This window comes from Brienomyrus brachyistius, chromosome 1 (assembly GCF_023856365.1).
Source record: "Brienomyrus brachyistius isolate T26 chromosome 1, BBRACH_0.4, whole genome shotgun sequence".
Taxonomy (NCBI): domain Eukaryota; kingdom Metazoa; phylum Chordata; class Actinopteri; order Osteoglossiformes; family Mormyridae; genus Brienomyrus; species Brienomyrus brachyistius.
In genome coordinates, this window is record NC_064533.1 from 25,684,960 (window position 1) to 25,708,546 (window position 23,587).

At 40.9% G+C, this 23,587-nt stretch overlaps 1 protein-coding gene and 1 long non-coding RNA gene across 2 annotated transcripts in view; one reads left to right on the forward strand and one right to left on the reverse strand.

Moving 5' to 3' along the window:
• Positions 1 to 8,511: 8,511 nt before the first annotated feature.
• LOC125705868 (uncharacterized) lies at positions 8,512 to 10,936 on the reverse strand. The gene is made up of 3 exons (XR_007381723.1): positions 10,848 to 10,936; positions 9,627 to 9,690; positions 8,512 to 9,015 (listed from the first exon to the last, which is right to left on the reverse strand). It is a non-coding gene; the product is annotated as an uncharacterized LOC125705868 (long non-coding RNA).
• A 1,064-nt stretch (positions 10,937 to 12,000) lies between these two features.
• Positions 12,001 to 23,587, forward strand: part of LOC125705370 (cadherin-7-like) — a 110,978-nt gene continuing 99,391 nt past the window's right edge. The window contains 3 exon segments of the mRNA XM_048971914.1: positions 12,001 to 12,212; positions 23,116 to 23,378; positions 23,380 to 23,526. Of these exon segments, the coding sequence (XP_048827871.1) occupies positions 23,292 to 23,378; positions 23,380 to 23,526 (234 nt within the window). The 5' untranslated portion in view covers positions 12,001 to 12,212; positions 23,116 to 23,291.

Consider the following 23,587-nt stretch of genomic DNA (forward strand, 5'->3'; position numbering starts at 1 on the left):
TCCCTTCAGTGTTAATCCACAGTCAGAGCTGCTGGAGTGTGTACTTTGCTTTGCCGAAATTATACATGAGCACTAAAGATCTGTAGGATGAATACATGTACATCTCTCCCACATTAATAATATTGAAAATGTTGTGCATTGTAGTTGACCATAAACTGGGCAGATCCCCACAGCAGATGGTGGTTCCCGAAAGAGCTTAGAGAAGGACTTTTTCTAAACACGTACACCTCACAGATCGCAGTAGCTGCTTGGGTGTCTCCACACATCCCCATCACCTCTACTTTTGGGTGCCCAAGTGATGTATCACTATACTGACACAGCGGTTTGCTGAATTCGCCATCTAAGAAAATTAGTCTTGCAGTTTATTTTTTATTTTTTTTGCGGAAAGTTATTTTTTGTCTTTGTGTTGTATTAACAACATTTATTTCTGCATGGTTCTCAGCACCGTCTTAAAATCCCTGTTACATTCCAGAAGAGAAGACCCCTAATACTGCTTCCATCAATCTTCAACTCCCTCATTATGGTCAGGGCGCAGTCTGTGCAGAATGGTTGACCTTCACAGGACATAAATGTCCTCATGATCCTCCACAGTTCCGTAAAATTGCACTTGTTAACTTACTATGACACAACTATTGTTAATGACAATGCTGCTACTGGCTCAGTTTTCATCCACAACACTTATTGTGTTCAAAAGTTTAGCAAAGCTTTCCAGTCTGCAAAGAAATGTTTTATGTTTTCTTTTTCCTCGGTATATGTAAAGACAAGAAGGTTCGAGCCATATAATCAGTTATTATTTTGCTGTTAGTTGCATCTCTGCAGGTTTTCTGTTGTTGCAATTCACACCATTGGCCAAATAGGAAATGTTCGGGCCTGGCATAATCATATTTAGGTTTCAGGCTGTTTATTTTATCTTTCCTGCATTTTGCATGTTACCCACACATCTACAGCACCTCTATCTCCCAGATTGGCTCCATTGTGATAACGCTGGAGAATTGAATCGTCGGTCACAGAAAGGTTGTCGCCGCATGTTAATTAAGGGGAATTGATAAAGGCTAAGGTCAAACTTTGCAGGTGATAGTTTATTATTCACCTTCTTTTTTGTCAAACAAATGTGCTTATCTCACAATTGTTTTTATCTTCCAAGGAGGACACATTGACCTTTTGATATGACAAAATATTAATAAATGTATGGAAACACAGTAACTGGGGATGTGAAATGTTTGCATTGCCGGAGCTTTGAATCCTGAAATCTGAGAGGGTAGAGGTTCAGATAGAGTGGCAGCATGCTGATTCAATGGCTACCATTACCATCTCACAGCTCTATGCATTTGGATTCAAATCCAGCCCCGGCTCTGTCTGTGAGATGCTGACACGTTCATCTCCATATTCCTCTGTATTTCCCTCCACAGGTCCCAGAAGACACATCATTCCTGTGAAATACTGGCTCTAGGGAGTAAATTTATGTGTGTAAATGTTGTGAGATGGGCCACAATCCTGTACAGGCCATACCCCACCTTATGTCCTATTCTTCACACCACTATGATCCTGACTGGATATCTATCCATCTTTGTATTGCTTATCCAGAACAGTATAATGAGAGTCCTGGAGCCTATCTCAGGCAGCATAAGGCCGGAGAAGAGCCGAGAGATGTTGCCAGTACATCACAGGGCACGCACACGCTATGGGCAACTGAGAAATGCTGATTTGCCTGTAGAAGGAAGCCGGGGAACCCAAACAACAGGAGGAGACCATGCAAATTCCACACATACAGAGAGGAGAGGGGATTCGAACCCCCAGGCCTAGAGGCATGCGGTGATATCACAACCCTACCGCACCACCTGTGACCAGATATTCAGTTAGTTTGTTTTTGTTTTTAATTTTACAGATAATGACAACAAGTTTATTAAAGCAGAACAATATCACCATAGATCAAGTACTTTTCTGCTTTGGCTCAAAATTACACAAAAAAATATTTTGTATCCCAAGCTCAAGGAAAATGTCCTCAAAAAATGTCCTAAAAATGATAACAGTTACAATTTTGTCTTCGCTGACTCCCATTTCCGGTTTCCGCCTGTCTGTCTCCACCAGCCTCCTTTTCCTACCTTGTCCCCCAGCCCTGCAGCCAGTTATTTGTACGACTCTCTGAAGGATGATTAACTTTTTTCTGGCTTGTGCACCCCCCCCCATCCCCCCCTCTCAGGTCTGTTAGGTTTGCCTTGTTACCAAGGTGTAGAGGCAATTCTATAAATGTTTTTAAGGTGGCGGAAATAAGAGGGGCCATAATTCATAGAGTGGGACCATCTTAATCCTGCATTCTTGGGGCCAACCAGGCTTCAACTGGGGGCGGTGTCTCTGTGGCCCGCCCCTGTATACGCCCCTGCCAAACAGGTCAGAAATTTTGAAGAAAAATAAAACAGGCATTTTCTGTTTTCTCTTCAGTTCCAATTGTCTCATTTTTTAGAGTTGGGGCTTGTTAATCCTGTGTATCCATGCCACTCTGATGTGTGTGTGTGTGTGTGTGTGTGTGTGAGAGAGAGAGAGAGAGAGAGAGAGCAGGTATACCTATCCTTATGGGGACACAATGTCCCCATAACGTGATAAATATCCATTTTTTTTCCCTTATGGGGAATGGTTTCCTGATCCCCATAAGGGAAAACTCTATTTTATAAAAATCAGTGACTGCTATGAAAAAACTAAAAATGCAAAAACTCTTGTATTTTTCTTGGTTACTTATGGTTAGGGCAGGGTGGGGGTTAAGGTTGTCATAGTTAGCATTTTTCCCATAGAAGTGAATGAGCGGGCCCCATAAGGATAGGTATACCCTACATGTGTGTGTATGTGTGTGGAGTTCGCAAATTCTCTGTACCCTATCTTGTGTGAATTTCCTCTCTGCATTCTAGACCAAGCACATGCTCCTAGGCCAGTTGGTAACTCCAAATACCTCATAGTGTGAGAGCAGGGGCATACCTAGAAATTATGTCCCCCCTGACAAAATGTCACCTTGCGCCCATCCCAGCAGCCCTGCCTCCCACCCTGACTCCAAGCCAATTTTTTTATTCAAGAGCACCTATTAAGTGCTGGAACCCCTGAATCTGCCAAGGTATCCATGCCACTCCAACGCCCCTGTGTGTGATTGTGTGTGCCCTGTAGTGGACTGGCATCCCATACTGCGTGTCCCCTGCCTGGTGCCCAGCACTCCCTGGGATATCTGCCAGGGGTTACCTGGATGCCATCCTGAGGTGAGCATTTGAGTATGCTGGGTTAGCCATAAGCTTTGGATGGTGTCAGAGGTCTCCTGATGGGTAGGGATGGTGATCGTAAAAGCTCTTGGCTAGGTGGGGTGAGGGTAGGGAGGTTCTGTTAAATCAATAATGATTGTTCTGTTACAGTAGGGTGGGCAGACGATCCATTTGGGTAGGCACTGTCCAGCACCTGCCCACTGGTACCCACGCCTTGACCCTGCACTGCATTAGAGGTTGGGAGATGGATCGCTCGATGTTTATTGTGGTAGATTTGTATCAATCTTCCTTTCCATATCGTTATAAATGAGGGCAGTAATAAAAATAAAAGACGTTACAAACTGTCCACTGGGTGGGGTGAAAGTATAAAAAGATTAAGCCTTGGAAGATTATGTTTCTCTTAGGCTTTAACTGACTGTATCCTCAGTATGATACAGTACCTCCACTTCAGCTTTAGGATGGATAAAAGTTTTGAAGCATGTTACCAAATTGTGATTTTGAAAATTGATGTGTACGACTCTCGCACTTAAGACGTGTCTCAGAATGAAATTCGGTGATTAAACATTAGAATTGTATTGACCGACAAAGATTGCTTCAGATTTTGTTTTCTGACATTGTACCTCCTGGGTTGTTCACCTTCTGGGTAAAACCTTCAAACTGACTTCTGGAGTGAGCAAATTTCTGTACCTCGGAGGCTGAGAGTCACGGAGCACGTCGCTTCAGTGTATTAAGTGTTTGGTTAGAGTGTATGTGTGTATTATGTGTAGTATCTATATATAGCGTTGTCACATCACACCTCCAGAACTGAGGATCCATCAAATGTAACCCTGGCTCTGCGTGTGCCTCTTCTCCTGGTGCTCGCGTGGGCTTCCTGAAGATTCCCTGGCTTCCTCCTGCAGACTCGAGACATGCAAGGCAGGTGACTTGGTTTTGTTTTTCACATAACACCCAATGCTTTATGTTTTTTTACTTTGTTTAATTAAGGATTAAGTCCGCTTGAGTGCCCCTACACCAGATTTCTTGTCAAATAGAATGAAAAGTGTGATTCGATGGATGACTGGATATTGTAATTCCCCATATCAACGGCATTTTATTCTTTGACGAAACAAAAATAAAAAATGTTTTGAATGAAGTCTCACTGTTTGGAACAAACTCTCCCCTCATTTTTAATAGGAACATCAATGCAAAAAAAGCAGACAGATCGCTGTGCAGTTGGAAAACATACAGAGATTGGCTGTTTCCTTAATAGCATGGAACAGCTGTACTTTATCCATCCTTGTGTTAAAAGTAGGTAAGTCATTAGCTGCACCCACTGCAGGGTCAGGGGATCACACACACACACACACACACACACACACACACACATATGCATGCTCACAGACAGACAAACAGACAGACAAACATACGCCTGTAATCATATCTTTGTGGGGACCACGCATTCATTTCTATTGGGACAAATGCTAACGATAGCAACCTTAACCCCTACCCAGCCCTAGCCATAACCATAAGCAACCAAACGATATATGAGTTTTTGCATTTTTAGTTTTTTGATTGCAGTTTTGAATACCCTTTTTTTTTTTAATATTGAGTTTTCCCATATGGGGACCAGAAAACAGGTCCTCATAAGGAAAAAAAGGATATTCATCACATTGTGGGGACATTTGGTCCCCACAAGGTAGGGTATATCTGGACCACACACACACACAGAACCACAAACACCATTCACACCTACACATGATCTGGAAACTGCAATGCACCTTAGCATGTTTTTGGATTGCGAGAGAAATCAGAGAACTTGGAGGAAAACATGGGGAGAATTTGCAATTGTTTTATGAAACAGGAATTGAAGTGGTTTATAGATTAGAACATTATATTGGGTGTACAACACCATATACTATAAAAAAAAAATATGTGGACTAATATTCTGAATAAGGTTACTCACACGTCTTGAGTAGTTTATCGAGTACTTCATCAGTTGTATTTGACAGTGTTTGTCTTTCCATAAAATGCATTTTGTCAAATGGTCACACAATGAGCTGTATATCACATACAGGATGAAACATTTACGTTGCATTGGTAAACACAGAGACAGTGACGGACATCTTATATGGGTATTAGATAATGACAGGGCAAATAATAACCATCATACGATAGTGACCATAATTTACTTAATGATCTGCCACTGTGGGCAAAAAATTTGAAGTAGCTTTTTAATTAATATAAAAAAGTGGTCTATGCAGAAATTTGGGATAATGTTACGTGGTATTTCATCTGCTATGCACATAATTATAATTACTGTTACTATAATAATTCACACGTTTAAAAAATGACAAAATTGGCTTAAAGTAGTGCAACAAAACTTTTCTATTTAAAGTAGAAGATCTAAAAGAATGAAGTGACGGGGGTAAAAATCATCATTAATATTTATATTTAAGTTATCCTAGATCACATATATTTCAGGCCAATGGAAAATTAGTTAACTGAGTATAAAGCCTTGCTGAAGTCTTACAACGAGAGAGGATGTCCACTGGGACCATGTCTCATGTTATCTGATCGTTTTTGGTCTCTACAATAATCTCCCTGTTCTCCTTCTAATCCTTCCCTTTAAACACTCATTCTTAGGAGCGTTTGCATGCCACCATTAGGGGGTAATCTGTGTACCCCTGCTCATTTGCTTTGTGGGGTCATTTGGGGACCGGTAGTCTATTTTCTGTTCAAGATCCTGGTCCACTGTAATCCTTGTTTCTATATTGATTACATAAAATCTAAGATGACAGCGCTACCTGAGCGGTGCTAATAAGTGTTCTTAGCGCTGTGTGGTTCTACCCCCCCCCCACACACACCCCCACCTGCATCCTTAGTGGCCAAAGGCTACTGTTTTTATTTATCTCCTTCGAGGTCTTAATCACAGCAATTTGTTCTGTCAGTCAAAGCACAACTCCTGGCAGATTCCGGAAGGAGCAGGTTGAAGGGAAGAAAGACTTTTTTGATGGTAAAAGACCAATTTGGGGGGGGGGGGGGTTCTTGCCACCCAAATATGGGGCATCCTACATGGCAATGAAGCACAACAAACCACCTCCCCCATCCCCATCCCCCTGACCCTGATCACTGAAGCTTGTATGTGCATGTGGTCACCAAAAGAAGAAGAAAAATATATATTTCTAGCCCCATATTATTTTCCTTTTTTTCTCTAATGGGAAATAAAGCCTGAGGGTTGTCACAACAATGTAGAAACATTGGTCACCTTCCAGCTGCCTGGAAGCCCTGATTGGGGACACGATGTCTAACCTGAAATGGGACACAGACAAAAGCTCGAGCTGGGCAGTGAGTATAAAGACTTGAAATGTACAAAAACAGGACAGTTTTACAGGACAATTTATAGAAAATATAGTTTTAAAAAAGTCTATGTTTTTTTTTTTTTTGCCGGGCTTATTTTTATTTCTGTTTCCCCAAATAAAGATCCTCTTCCCATGTCACTTGGTTCTGTTTTCCAACCCTCATGAGATATACCTGATTCAAAACCATCTATTTTCTAATCCTCTGGGAACAGGATGTCCTACATGCATGTCAAGAGAACTCTTTTGTAAATCATTCAAATCCTGTTTTGGATTGGGGTAGAGGTTGACTAGGGATAAATGTACTTTTTGAAAAATTTATATGATACAACATTATCGTGGTATTCGATCGTCGTGGATGGTTTGAGGTGGGCACTACTGACATTCTCCCCCAGAGCCGCTGATTAGGTAAGTGGGTCAGAATACAGAGAGATGGGCAGATATTAGCATACCAGTGAAGATAAACGCTGAATCGCAATGGCTCTTTAGCTACCCTAAAGCAGTTTTAGCTCTACAAGAGAACATTGGTTCGATTATAGGTTCTTGGTAATCGAAAGTGGGCATTAGTAATACTTATAGATAAAGCTGCATGAGACCAGTAAAGCATAAAACTCAATTGTCAACTCTGCACAGTATTTACCTTCAATGTAATCTAATCTAAATGCAATTTTATGTTGTGTGGCCCCAAAGGAGGGGGAGCAAAGACTGTAGGTGTCAGTGTGGATCGTGGTGCGGGTTCTGGAATGAGAAAGAGGAACAGAACCATCACCTCTGGTATTTTATGTCTCTGTGTGATTGATGAACAGGGGCAGAGCAGCAAAACTCTGATGTCAGATTCCAATTAAATAACCCTCAGCGCCACACCTCCTCTCACCCCCTCGCTGTCCTGTGTTTTTTTTTTCTCATGTCTGAAAGACAGCTTTCACTTTGACTCAACAGGGTACGGCAAGTTGCTTTGAAATATCCCTCGATGCTGAGTCTGCCTCACTCTTGCTCCAGGGGAGGGAGCAATCTGACAGCCAATCAGCTTTCAGCTCGGGCCTGCGCTCCTTGGCCCCACCCCTCTGTGACACGGCACACGGCTCCCTGTGACCATTTAGTTTGACGTTACGCAAATAATGTATGACCGAGTGTCTGAAAAACAAGGAAAAAAACCGCCTTAACACCATTCAAAAAAAAAAGTGTAAGCACGTAGCGTTAATGATATACCATAGCACATTTCTGTGTCATCTTTATGGATGAAAAATGTTTAAATTAGTAGGGTGCACAATACTCAGTGTAATATGGAATATGCTTGATAAAATTGTGATTTTGACCACAGATATATCTGGGCTTTGTTTAACTTGGCTGACACAGAAATGTAGCTTTTGTTAATACGACCACAATCCAAGATGTATACAAGATTAACCGGGATTAGGTGTAAAATATGTATATCCTTTGCAAGCTGCGAATGTGTTCACAATGCTTTAGAGCACTAGCACTTAAAGCAGAGACATTGCTGCATGATTTTAAAACATGATGAATGTCATTAGACTGGTAAAATTGAAGAGTAAATATGTATTTCCCTAGGCCGTCTGTTGAATACACTTGCCTCTTCATTAGGCCTTTATCTGGCCAAAGGAATCAGAACTATTTACCCCCAGCCCTGGGACACACAACAAAAGAACAGTTCTGTGGATAAAGGGCAATCACAAATCTCAAGTACCTATGCGGGCAATCCTTAAATAGTCTGCCTCATACGGAACGTGTTTTAATATCATGGCTTGGCCCGAATTCATTCTTGCAACATTTTTTTTTTTTAAATAAAGACTTTCAAAGTGCATCACTGTCAAAACAACGGGACAGAGTCTCAAAAAAACAGACTTTATTACAAAGGTCCTGAATGCCAAGGCCAGGTTGAACCCCCCCCCCCCCAAAACTGCACGTAGGTGCACCTCTAAGTACTGAGTACTGGCTGGCATTAAGCCACAAATTGGTCTGTCAAGATTCAGTACCAGTCAAAAGTCTATACACAGCTACTTTTAATGCATTTGTCTCTATTTCAGCTTTGCTATTCACCATATAATAAAGGCCTTGAGGCAATGAAGTAATACATATCAAATATTGCAAGGAGTAAGAGAAGTGTTCAACACCTTAAAACTTTCTCAAATTTTAGACTCTTCAACATAGTCCCCTTTTGCTTCGATGACAGCGTTTCAGTCTCTTGGCATCCCTTCAACCAGCTTCCCGATGTAGCCACCTTATCCTACAGTCCAGAAGGAGTTTCCACAAGGTCTGGTAACAAGTTGACTGCCTTCAATCCAGCTCAGCCCAAACCAGCTCTATAGGGTTTCGGTCGTGGGACTGTGGGGGGCCTGGTCATCTGTTTCAGCACAATTTCTTTCCTTGTTCACAAAATAATACTTACTACATAACCTTGGGGTGTGCTTAGGGTCATTATCCTGTTGAAAAACAAATAATTTACAGTATGTGTTTCCAGACTTTTGACTGGTACCATATGTAGATCACTAAGAAAGACTCAATGAGTTACTATGGGGTCACTAATGATAGTTTAGGGATGAAACAAGGTTAGCCAATTAGTAGCCATGAAAAAAGAGCTAAACCAGAAAGCAGAGCATGAACCAAAAGTCAAAACTGTTAACGGTCTACCAACTCCAAATCACAGAGCCAAATCAGAGAATGATGAGAACAGACAGACACGAGGGCAGAAAACCAGAAAACCAAAGCAAGAAACAGACTGCCAAGACTGAGCAGAGAGAGCCAGACCTCAAGACAGAGAAACAGGATGCTAAGCAGACAGAACTGAAAGACACAGAGGAGTGGGTGATGATGCGTTGAAATCATCTGGGGGTGGCCATGAGGAACAGCCACACCCATTGCAGGCAACTAGCGAACTGAAATGTGGACCACATGTGTCAAACATGAAAATTTATATAAAAAATCCCAATATCACGCACTTGTATTAATCTTCCAAAGGAAAATGACAGCATCTACCTAACTGCAAAACATTAGTAAGATCGTTTTCAGATATAATGGGGGAAAATAAGCATACTGCTTAATTTGACGATGAATTATTCCTCCCATCCCTGCCTCCATCTTGAGCCTGGACCCTCTCTCTGCAAAGACACTGGGCATGAGGACACACACTCACACATTAAAGGCCATTTTACTGCCACCAGTTCTCATATTATCCTGGTTTTGGACTGCAGGAGGAAACCCACTCAGACACCGTTGGGGTGGGGGGGGCATGAAACTCCACAGAGGACCAAGGTTGGGGGTCCAGGAGCCTTATGGGTTTACAGCTATAAAGTGAAGTCTGTAAAAAGCTAGTCAAGCACATTTTAAGCATTAATATATACAGGTGTAGACACTATATGAAATTATTCTTCTCTTTCTACATTTTACTTTATCCTTCATCACCATTTCTCCTGCATTATGGAGATCCAACTCATGGCACTTTTTCAACATTAGTCCCTTCTGTCTAGTGTGCAAAATATGTTACATTTACCAGACCCTTTTATCCAAAGCAACGTATAATTTCGGAAGCAGGGTCAGCTGATCTCTGGAGCTTTTGGAGTTAAGGGCCGTGTTCATGGACCCAACAGTGACATCACTGTGCCAGCCCTGGGATTTAAACCAACAGCATTCTGACCATGGACACATTTATCACTCAACGTAAGGAGGGAGCCCGTTTTCCTCATAAATTTCCCATATTTTCCAAAATGATTTATTGCATATATGTGGGCTAAGCTGTTGTTGTTTTCTTTCTTTTTCTCTTTCTTTTTCTCTTTCTTTCTTTCTTTCTTTCTTTCTTAACTCTGTTAACAAAATATAAAACAGAACAGGTCATTGTCAGAAACACTGGGGTCTGTTTAGACTGCTTGCTCTTATATTCCGAAGTTCAACCAACATTAATCAGAGTTACATGGCAAGTATTACAGTAAATCACATGGTCATCAAGATTCATATACTATTTTAATCAACGGGCATTAAATGAGAATCAGTCTGATCCAGTAGCAATAAAATTAGCTAACTAAATAACATCGAGGCGGCAAACGCTGCCACAATAAAGAACTGAATATTGTACTCAGTCATCAGCTGTTAAATAGTACAGCGGTCCATTGCTGAAGTCTTCGTTTGACGAGATTCTCTTGGCATAGCTGAAATATGATGCTTCCGTTTTAAATACCGTAGATAGACCTTTATTCCTAAACATTCCTTACGGACATTTATTCAAGCGAAAAATGTAGAACAAATAAGTTTGTTGACTCACTTTCACTAATGTGTTAAGCCTGGTCGCGCTTTTTGTGGTGCAGACATGGACTGAAGTGCAAAAAGTCAGCTTGAACTTGTTTATCAATGTTACCAGTATTCAAATCCATTTAGAAATTTACCGGCCATTCAAATTTAAAATTCGCTCTTTGCTGTGCGATAAACGTGCATAACGCACTTTATCTTTGACAAGCATAATATTTGCGACATAAAATGAACGTGCAAGTATCACATCATGACAGACAAACCACCTACAGTCTTCATCCAGGAGAGATGTGGGTGAAAAGTGGATTGGAAGCAACAGAAAAAAGAGCAGCAGCAGCTCGCCTCCTCTAGGTGCTCATTTTCGGATTTCTAAGAGTGATAAAAGACAATACAAAAGGGGGAAAAAAAGAAAAACTTAACTGACTTTATAGCCGGTGTTTGGACACATGAGTCAAGATTTCAAAACACCACATTTTTAGTGGAATAGCAATGTATTTCAACGGGAATCTTTTTAAATTGATAATATTAGCACACGTAGCCTGCAACAAAACGAACGTACTTATACCGATGACCCACGACAAGTGGAAAAGTAAAGGCATCGTGCGTTTTTCATCTCGTTACACGTGTTAACTGCACTAATTATATACGTTTTAAACTGGAGGATTTTGTAAATGGCGTTAGATGGAGAACAAGCCTCACTGCTTACAAAGTAGGGAGTAACAATGGGATGTACAGATATAAAGTCAATATGACGCTACAGTGATGCACAGATGTAGATGCTCTAGCTCTTTTTCGTATCCAAGATCTCGTTTGTTATTGTGCGTTTAATTGGTGTTCCGACGCGATGTGGGACAATGGGAACAGAACTCGGTTATCCATCAATGCGTTCTTTGAGAAGAAACTAATCTTATACTGTCTGCCTCCCTTTAAGTCAATACAGGTATAATTATCATTTCTGCTTGAAAAGCATGTTAAACGGACGGATGCAGGGTGTGCGATTCGGTCGCGGGTCTGACATCTTCGCCGGAGAGTCAAGACTGCGCTGCAGCTAAAGGCAAAGGCAGTAATCACGCGTGTGTGAAAGGACAGAGCAAAATAGAAAGGGAGAGAGAGAGAGAGAGAGAGAGAGAGAGAGAGAGAGAGAGAGAGAGAGAGAGAAATCACAGCAATCACAAAGGAAACTGCCAGTTTGTACAAGGTTATCACTGGACTTTGCTATATTTCTAACTTTGAAGCATTTATTGGCATCCTTTTCACTGGGATATACGCGGAGCGGAGGATCTGTTTTACATGTAATTCCTATTTTGATAGTACGAAGAGCACTCAGCAGAAAGATCAAGCAGCCCCACACAGTGCTATATAATAACTGCTCGGGAAACAGGTAAGACTTTGAGTTAAAACTAATATGAGATCCCATGCATATGCAGTAAATGTACCGCAAGAATAAAATAAATGAAAATGATTTTGAAAAGTTGCTGTACATGAGTCCCATGAATTAGAGGGCATCGTGAATAAGGAAATTGAGAAGGGGGACAAGATAAAAATCACAACGAATTTGAAGGTAATTATTTCAATCTGTTACTTTTTGAGTTTGGGAGAAGCGATTTAAGTTTGATGCTTTAAGACGAGTGCCGGACTGTTTCTTGAGCTTGAGTAATGTTGTTTCTTGACACTAATGCATAATGCATGACAAGTGATAAGTGCCCGATTCTTTAATTAGTATTCTGAGGATACCGGGTTTTCTGCGGCGTCTGCTGGGTGAGATACTGACCCAGGTTTTGTCATTGCAGGCAGTTGGATGATACTGTACTAATATGTAAATTCTCTTCTTCCTCTCATTTTTTTATCCGTTCTTTTTGCCATGGTTCGTGTGCTATTTTTTTATAACATCTCAACGACAGAACGCTTGATCCATATTCTAATTTTAATATATTTAGGCTATTCATTGTATTGCTTATTTTTGCTGGAGATAAAATAACTGTCGATGCGGTGTATGGGGAGGAGGTGAGTGTTACAGATAGTTGCTGCTTTTAAATAAATGCGACGCCAAAATGTATCGGCATTGTACATTACGACTTCTGCCGCTACGTATTAAAACGTCCGCATTATTATTACTATTTTCAGTTTCAAACAGTGTTTATTCGTAGTTGCGCGCTCCATTTACTAGTTAATCGGATAAAGTAGTCATAGACTGCGGTTTAAAAAGTTTGCACTGCCGTCAGGATTTTTATTGCCTACCTCATATGAAACACATCAATGCATCTCTACTAAGTTGTTAAAATTACAAATCATCTAAAAATCATATCATTTTATACTGAGGGTTGTTTTCAGTTATTATTGACGCATATGGTTGTGTACTATAATGATTACGGGAGAAGTACCGAAATTGTACAACTGCATATATTAATAACGTATCTTTATTATTTGCGCAGTTACTGAGACTGTTTTCCTATTGCCCTAAACTTTGAGAAATTGTAAAATATTAATTTTTCCCTTAGGTTCTGCATATGTTAAAGTATTGTTGGGTCACCATACAATGACACAGAGAGGAAGGGAGAGGGAGAGATAATGAGAGACAGATTACTATTTATATGCGGTCACTTCACGTAAAACTGTATTTTAGAAGTGAAACTGATGCTTACTGAACAGTGCGCTTTGAGCAGATGCAAACGGAGCCGCGTGCAACGCCCGCTATCTACACCAGGTGGCGTAAATTATGTGTTATGAGTTTAGGTATATATACAGCACATGTATATGTACATATTTATATTTTTTGGAAGTTAAAAACAAGCAAATGTCTCAAATGCATAATCAGTACTTTGCACTTTACATCGACTTCTCATATTTAGAGTGAAACCCACTTGAAGATATCGAGTTTTCTTTAGCAGGACATTGATGAACCAAGGCAGCTTGTTATAAGCGGTTAGATGCACATGTTTTGTACAGTTTTTAACATATGAATATCGGTGAGGTAACTGGGAAACTAATGAGATTATATGAATTAATCATTTGCAATTGTCGTTGTGTTCCTGTTCCCGTTTTAAAGTACATAGCCTACCAAACTAATTAAAGTCATAAAACGCAAATATATGAAAGTAATTTTGTTGTAGAGGGTGTCTGTACAAATAAAGGGCATGGATGTTTGTGAACTGGTGGAAATTATTAGAATTGGTACAGAATGATCTGGAAATATTATATATAAATATGCATGTGAGTGCAATCCATGCGGAGTCATTAACAGCTACCATCGCTCTTAGATTTCTAAACCAGTTCCATGAGGCGCTTTGTAAGTTTCCATGTAAGCAGCAACACCAGAGCTTGGATCCCTCTGCCCCTCTCGAGCAAAGCCCACCTTCCCCCATGTGAGAGTACAGAAGGCACAGATAATAACGACACCATATGCTTGAAGTCTTCCCCGCAAGGCATCGGGTTGCCAGATGCCAGGGTCAGCGTGAGCTCCCCGTGTTCCGGGACTCTCGCTGGCCCCTCCGTCAGTGGGTGGGGGCGGGGGGCTGGCACGCGTGTGTTCCTTGTCGGATGACGCTGCAGGCTAATGAGACTTCATCGTCCTGCCCTGGGCCATTTGGTCAAGGCACACAGGACGGGAGTCCGGGTATTCGGCCAAGACTGAGCAGAACTGGTGCCAAGGAAAATTACCGTTTTTGGGGGTCAGCGATTTGGTGCATTGGTAGTGTTACATGCTTGTTGTGACTGAAATGAACCTTATATATACACCAGTAAAGTATTATCCACTAACCTGTTCCGTTCTAATTTATTTAATCAACTGCATAGTCCTAAATACAAGGGAAGCTATTTACTTTCGTCATTGTATAATTTATACTCATGTCATTAAAGTTAAACAAATCCATAATATCTCATTACTGCTACTACATTCACAAGAATCATAGATATGTGATAAACTAGAGGGACATTTTCGGTGTTCCAACTTTTAACTCAGACGAAGCATTTTTTTCAACGCGTGCGCAGCAAAATCCGAGCGGAATTTGCATTGAAAAGCTGTAGCCAGTGAGCAGACAGAAAACGGGAGGATTTAAAGGCACCTGGCGATTACAGGTGTAGCGAAGGTCTGCAGTGGTATTCAAGAAAGATCACTTCAAATACCCCTGCCTCTCTCTACAGTTCAAAGGACGTACTGTGATTTAAGAGGTCTACGATATTTAATTGAGGCTAAGGAGTAACTCATAAAACTAAACCAGACAGCGTACTCGTTACAGGCATGTGCTTCCTTCTGAAGTATAGAACAATGTTGTTTAAGGATTAAGGTTTAAAGGGCTATGGATTGGGAATGAAGAATGGAGAGGGGCAATGCAGGATTATTACACAAGGCGTTTTTCCACCGCAGGAACCTTTTTTTCAGGAACCAGAACCTTTTTTCAGGAGTCAGGAAGTTCTGTCGCGTTCACCCCCTAGAAACTCTGCCGATTGTTGTCTCTCGAAAGTAGTTCTTGAACCTATTAAAAGCTCCATTTTGATTTTCATCACTGCCCTATAAACGCACCAGGTTTAATGGAAAGGAGGAAAATAATTTTTTTATGTACTTTTCCCTAGCTCATGGGAGTTCTACTTACACAAAAATGTTTTGAGGGCAGAAGGAAAAATGACTGGTTCAGAGAGATATCCAATCAGTTTTCAGAAGAGATGGGTCCAAGCAACTAGAAGAGGTGGCACCAGTCAATCAGATGTCTTACTTATTGATTGATACTTCTGTGTAATATTGCCAGGGCTGGTGAAACTTGCCAGCACTTATAATGTTGCATCATTTTCGATTTTGTGGAAGACAGAAGGTCTATTTGCTGTCCAGATATAAGAACAAATTGTAAACATGCCGTGCCCTGTATAAATGAAATATAATTAAAATGTGAATTGTCCCATATTTTTGGATCTGGACCTGGACTGGGGGGCAAAGAGGGAGGGGAGGGGCACAGAATTAACTCTTCTGCCCCTGAAAAGTTATCATGTCCCAAAACATTATCTTCTTCAACTGATACAGTAAAGTGTCAAGGCAGGTTTTAATCATTTTAAGTTTTAAATTATTTATGAAATTATTTATGAAATTATGCGGGGCGGCATGGTGGTGCAGTGGTTAGCACTGTCGCCTCACACCTCTGGGACCCGGGTTCGAGTCTCCGCCTGGGTCACATGTGTGCGGAGTTTGCATGTTCTCCCCGTGTCGTCGTGGGGTTTCCTCCGGGTACTCCGGTTTCCCCCCACAGTCCAAAAACATGCTGAGGCTAATTGGAGTTGCTGAATTGCCCGTAGGTGTGCATGTGTGAGTGAATGGTGTGTGAGTGTGCCCTGCGATGGGCTGGCCCCCCATCCTGGGTTGTTCCCTGCCTCGTGCCCATTGATTCCGGGATAGGCTCCGGACCCCCCGCGACCCAATAGGATAAGCGGTTTGGAAAATGGATGGATGGATGAAATTATGCAATTTGCACTTGATTTTCCCTGTGCGCCCATTACATATATTCTGAAAAAAGTAAATAATAGGCTATATGTAAAATAAACTGAAAGATCAGATTTTTTACAGTATGTGATTAATATACAGATAAATGCTATACATTTGACACAATAGTTGCATTGATTTGATATTTATATTGTGTTAGTACTGAATGAGGGAAATCAACATTGTTAGTAGCCGGTGGTGTAACAGTCGGTATTTTATAACTGTTGAGGCACTCGAAAGATCTTTAATGCTGGCTTTTATTTGGAAATTTGTCTTTTTTTTAAATGCTTTAAATAGGCCATTGCATTATCTCAGCCAAAGAACTTAGATGCACAAATGTATACTTGTTCTTTTATAGCACAATTTCTGAAATGGGAAAAAAATGGAAAATTCCAACGCCGTTCTTCTTCAGTGTCAGTATATCAGTGTCTGCTGGCTTAAGGTGGAGGATATATTACATGGCTTCTCAGACTTGATGATCTGCTCTGATAAAAATTTCAGATGGTGTCTGGCAAGCTCTGAAATGTCTAGTAACTCAGCTCTATGGACCTTTCCAAAGTATGCACACTACAAAACAACTCTAGTTTTAGACATATAATTTTAGACATTTCTCTGGAAAATTGTTTTTCGTGACATTTTCTTATCAAACATGCCTGATATGCATATTTGTCAAATCCTGCAAAACATGAATTTCCTGATAATTGTTCTTCCAATCATTTCATAAAGGAAAACATCAATAAATTATACTAATAAATCCAGATCAACAAACAAGTGACATTAAATCCAAAATATAAACTTAGTAACATGCTGCGTTGGTATCATAAACTTAACTGAATGGAACAAGTGCCCTATGAGTATGTGGGGAAAGCTCTACACTTTTCTTAGCTGTACAGAGCTATTTGTTTGAATGTAGATTATCTGTAATGAATTTTATTTTATTTATGCTATCAAGACTTTATAGGCATCTGCTATTGTCACGAGTTACTATACATAAAAGTAATATTATACTTCTGCTGAAAAGGATTTGAATGATTCATTAAAATATATGAGGCAAGACAACGGGAGCCTAAGAGGGTTTGCTTATCAAGCCTTATGTTTTGAATGATGATGGCCATTTTATTGTATGTTTCAGAGAACAAATTAAGTCAAACACAGTTTATCTTTTGACAAACAGTGCTATTGAAGTACAAGTTTTGCTTGTGGTTTTTCATTATAAATATTAATCTCACAAATGTGTTGGTGTAAAGATATGCTTCCTGACTGAAAATGTGATGAGGGGATTTGAGGTGAAAATAAAGGGGTGGTTAGTAACAATGGGTTTTTCCAGGTATACATGACTGGTAGACAATTATAGTATAAGCAGACAATTTAAATAAATAAGACATTTGGTTTTGGCGGGAAAGGGTCTGTTAGTGTAAATATGGTTAAGCAACCAGTGATTTACGATGCCTCCTAAACATTGCGGGTAAAGATAACTTTCTAAATGTAATACCAGTGCTCCTCTGTGGGACATTTCAGGGGTGTTTACAGGGGTGAAAGCTAATTGGCCCCCTCCCCTTTCACTCTCTCTGATTCAAAACGGCTAATGTTAAAGTTAGCTTATCTGTATGAATTATACCCCCTCTTATACCCCCCCCCCCCCCCCCCCAAAAAAAAATAAAAAATCTTTATTACGTTTTAGTTTTACACATTTTAGATATATGGTACATTTACTTTGTGGAGGACGCGATGCTATGGTTAATCCCCCCTAGTTTATTGTCAAAACTACAGAACCATCAATATCTCCAGGGTCGTCCTGGCAGGGGTAGAGAAGCAGGACACGGAAAGGGTCGTTAGGAAAGATGAAACAAGCTGGATACCATCTTACCATACCTCAATGGGGGACTAAATCCCTGGGTGAGAGAGAGAAAGGGAAGCAAGGGATGAATTATATTCCTGACAAAAAAAAAATCTGTGTGCCTTGTTGCTGTTGTTATCTGCAACACAACGCTCGACAGCGTCCAGCTAGATACATAAAAAATATATCTCCTCCTTTTCATTAGACCGGATGTGTTTATGGGGCAGTGACAAAAATCAAAATGGAGCTTTTTAGTTTATCTGCTTGTACTGGACATACAGCAACATCTTTGCGGCTCGAAGCTGATGACCCAGGGGTGCTGGTGTGGGGGAGGGGTACCGTTTTATCTGTTCCTGGCATTTTGATGTCCACAATATGCAAATCTCTTTTGACCCCTCTCTCCCTCCCTCTTGTCTTTCTTGGCTTTCAATTTCCACAGGAAAAAAAACAAAAAAAAACACGCTGACAACATCCGAAACAGAATGCGGGGAAAAAAAGGGGAATGGCAGATTATCAGCTGCTGGAGTGTTTGTGATCTTTGCGGTAAAGCTAGCTTTTGTAGAATGTTCTCTCCTTTTGTCCGCGTAGACCCTCGACTTCAAGACGGGGAAACCGGGAGGGAGAGCGATACCCTCCCCTTTCAGAGGGCGGTGGAGTCTATTCTCACAGAGCGGAGCTGGATGAAAGCGAGGCAATCGCTTCAGGCTTCGCAAATTTCTCGCCCCTGCATTTATCAATGTATTTTTCTACATTGTAAAACGCATTTTCTTTCACTCTCTTGGGAACTGGGGATGTGGGGGGCGGGGGGGGGGGGGGGGGGAGGGGGGCTGGTTCGGGGCACAAATGTGCTTCTGTAACATACAGTTGTTATTTGCACAACCTGGTCACCTTGGAAGTGGCCACAGTAACAGAGAATCAGAGAATAAGGAGGGGAAAGGGATTGGGGAAAAAAAATCATTCTTCTGGAGGCTTTTCTTAGCATCAAAGTTGGCATTGGGTATGCTGATTTGTCTGGCAGCAGCGCTCCTGAACTGCAGGACAGAAAAGGCCCTTTGAATGTTCCATTGGGGAGCTGCAGTGTTCCATGGTAGAGTATACTTTAAACAAAAAAAGAAAAACACTTCCTTTGTTATGTGTAAGCATCGACCCAAATGGTCCCTAGGAGCGTTCCAAGAGATTTCAAAAAAGTATGGTCTCCGGGGGGTCCCTTAGGGGGATTTTGAAACAATTAAAAAAAATCTCTCTTTTTTTCTGGTTGATTTTTATAATTTTTTTTCCCCTTTCTTTCTTGATTCTATCTTTACTTTCACAGCGATTTGACGTAACCTTGTTGTATGTCTTTGGCCGTTTTAATAAAAAGAAGAAAAATGGAGGGATGCCTTAGCAAACTTACACTCTCAGGTAAGTGAAAAAAATCTGCCTTACAGTGAAAGAATGAGGCCCCCCCCCCCCCCCCCCCCCCCCCCCCCCCCCACTGCTGAAATCCGGCATTATTTTTTCATCCATTACAGAATTATTACTTGCTGCTGTTATTACATGTAGAAGCACTTGTTTCACTTTCACTACGAGAGCTCCTGATGTATAATGCTACAGTAAGCATTCAGCTGTCTTGGCAGCTTGAACCTGGTCCCTTTAGGAGCGCTGTAAGGTTGTATGCAATAAGAGCACGCATTAATCCGCTCTCCGCAAGCCGCGCCGGGCTGACCTTGTACGCATCCTCGCTGACCCGACAGCGTACGGCGGCTCTCTGCCTCCCAGCTATATGTGCTGTACTTCCTCCCTGGTGACATTACAGGCGGCTGGGTCGGACTCCTTACTGTATACGCTGTTAGATGCTTACCTGCAGCGCTATTCTTGAAAGTTTTACAGTAGAGAAAATAAAGTCATCGAGAAAATAATATAGGAAGAAAACAGCATTAGTTATGAGAGACTGTAATTCTGTCGATAAATCGATAAATTCCGTAATACACATAGATACGGAAAGCATAGAATGTATTTTGGTATCTTTTGGTACTTTTCCACTGCTGCCAATAACCAAGCCACACCCAAGCCGAACCGTGAAAAGATGATTTTCCAGTATAAAAATCATGCAAGCTGTACCTGACTCGTACAAGCCGGCAAGCTGGTTGTGGTTTAACCATCTGATTGGTTGAAATATGCAGAGACAAGAAAGAACCAGTGATCTGCATTGATAAGCATGGATTATTAAAGGAATAAAGGACATATTCTATATATTATTCATTATGAGTGTCGCACGTCGTGACATATCGATGCATTTCCAATAACTTGGAACTTGAGAATTTTCAAACTCCTGCTTGAAGAAATACTACAGAATGACTTTGCATTCATAATGCTAATTTACGCTAGCTAATGCTAATCCCACTAATATTTGATGCTAACATAATATGGCGAAACTCACAGATGTGCCAGCAGAAATGATTTAATTAGTAAATCATGTTGTACACACGTCTGAGCAGCAAACAAGCATCTCTTTGGTTTTATGACACTGTGGCTGTTCTGTAACTAGTGTCTCTTCACGTACGGGGTCAGCTACAGCCTGGTTCCCACATGCTGGTGGAAAATAAAACCCCGTATATTTATGGTTTTGTCTGTGTGTTCTGGATAATAGTGGAAAAACACAGACAGGAGCCCCCAACTGGTTCTTCTGTAGGAACGTCTGAGGAATATTTTGGTAGGAACATGTGTTTTTAGTTAGACGACAGGCACGACTTTTGCACTTCTGCTGCCTGTGAGGTGAAATACCACTGCACACCTCGACCACGAATGTGAGAACGCACCTCCATGGTGCAGCCCTTGTTTGTGTGTAGCTATTATTTATTAACAAAGAAATAACTATAAAGGCGAGTATTTCTCTCCCAGCTGCACAGATCTTTCAACCCCTTCACAAATTCTGTTTCCACTAATTGTATAACCTGCTTGTGAGCAAATAATGTGTTAGCTCCCCAGCCAACAGAATATTTATTGTTAGCTTTGGCCTTGCAAATTTCTTCTGAGAAGTACCGTGAAACTGGCAGCTTTGATGCACCGTTCACGTCCATGACTGCCACTGTCAGAAGACTTTCCCACACCAGGAAAGGCAGCAGAGCAGCTGAAACGGCCTCCTGTAATGTCAGGAAGAAATGCCGGCGTGAAGCTGGACCATTGTGACCAGAGTATTGTCAAAGCGTGTCAGGGGGTGGCGAGCCTGCGGCAGCGGGAACCCAGGAGAGAACCAGGAGAACCCGGGGGAAAAGATGATAATCAGTTTTTCAGATGCACACAGGAGATCTTATTTGATCAAGCATGAAGCTTTTGCAGGCAAAGAACAAAAAACAAGTCGGTGCGTGATACCTGATGTGCCTTTCCATGTGTTCAGATAATTCGAAAATATAATACTGCTTAAGCCTGATTACACTTTCTCTCCAAGAAGTTATTTAATGGATGCAACAATCCTCATCTATGACCCAAGCTCAACTAAAGAACTGGAGAAGGAGTATCACAGCAGTTAATTTATCCATTTTTTGTTCAATGATGGAAGACAATGAAGTAGATGAATATTAGCATATTAATTATTATTTATCACTTACAAATTTGTATTATATATGGGAAAACATATAGTTTATGACACCAGTGAGAAGAGTTTGTAATTCCAGCTTTAATGGTGTTTGATTTTTCCTTCACTAACAAAATCAAACTCTTACCAAATATACTTGATTTTGAATTAATGCTATTCTCAAGTTCAGAATATACCTCCGGGATCAATAAAGTCAATCTTAAGTTTAGTTCAAGTTTAACTTGAACCATTTCAGAAAAAGTTAAACTGTTCATGTTTTGTTTGCCATACATTTTTACAGATATGTATTTTTTAGATATGTACTGTAGATATATAGCTACAAGGATACATTGACGTGGATATGTGTGCATATAGACTCATTCATGTTTGAGGTCAGTTGACACGATGGGGTGAATTTGTGCCAGATGTTGCTGCTTGGTAGAAATCATCATTTTGTACTGAGGTCATCATGTTACACCATGAATATAAATATTATTCAGAATCTGCAATGTTGTAGGCAAGAAAATATATTGGATAAACTGCTCTTCATTTCAGTCTCCTGTGTCATTTCTTTCAGTAACCTCCAGACAAATGGCCAGCAGCGAATTATCTGAATCAGAAATGTGTATTAGATACATAAAAAATAATTAAATGCGAACAAAAAAGGATTTTCAAGCGGTCAGTGCAGGATTCTTGTTCCCAGTCAATGTAACAAGTTACCTCAAGTCAGTTATTGACACTTTATTATACATTGGTTTGGAAATACATGGGGAAATTTTATTGTAGAATTTGCTTCATTTGAATGTTTGTTCCAGCTTGGGGAGGAAAAAGCATTTGTGCGGACATGTAATTTTACCCTCTGGTTGTAGTGATCTTTGTGTATGCTCAACTGCTATTAAGGAGCTCATCTTACCGACATCCATACTAGATTTAGAATTATTAGAACATGACAATGTGAATTTGAAAAGCCTCTCGAAACAAGAAAATGAAAAAAAAAGCATGACCGCCGAAAAAAAGGCAAAAAAGTAGTAATTTATTTCTCACTCATTAAAATTCAGTAGTTTATCTGTATGCGATTTTCACAGGATTATTTGTTATTCTTTTTTAATCTATTACTTTAGTTCTTATCAAATTTAAAGTAGAAATGCACGTAGAGCTCATTGTCCTGAGGCATCATTTCATCCCTCTACTATATTGTCTGAGCAAAAGTATTCAGTGAATAGAGGATAGGGAGAGTTGAATTTAATATTGAGGTTTAAAAAAATGCTGCTAGTTGTTTTTACTAATGTAGTAATTTAGTAATTTCGTTGCGCCATAAATTGACACTGACTGCATCGTCTGGCTCTTGACATTTGTACAAACTGACTGCCATCACCACGGTGATCTTAATTATGCTCATTTTCTTTTCTGTCTCTCTTTCATTCTGACAGGTCCTAGTAACACCGTGTTGCCATTCTGGCTCTGTGTTACATTCTACGCATCTGTATCGAAGGCAGTTCCCCTTCTACTGGTCCTCGAGAAGGAGCAGTCAAACTAGACCTTCCCTGCTATCATCTCCTGGCATCATATTTTTCTGGGGGCGGTGACTTTTTCCATCGAGGCCCCAATGAGGCTGTGTAACCCGCAGGTCTACAGTGTGGTGGGCATGGTGATACTGTTCCTCTGCCCATGGGACATCGGCTGCTTGGGCCTGGAGCTCTGGTTCCGGTCCCCTGACCCATCGCCTCCAGGCCTCGGGGATCCCCGGCACGGCCATGCGGAGACAGAAGCGGAGCTGGGTGTGGAACCAGTTCTTTGTTCTGGAGGAGAATATGGGCAGCGACCCACTCTATGTGGGCAAGGTGAGACAGTTTAACCTTTATACCTTTCAGATAAGCACGCGTGGCCATGCAGAGTATTATA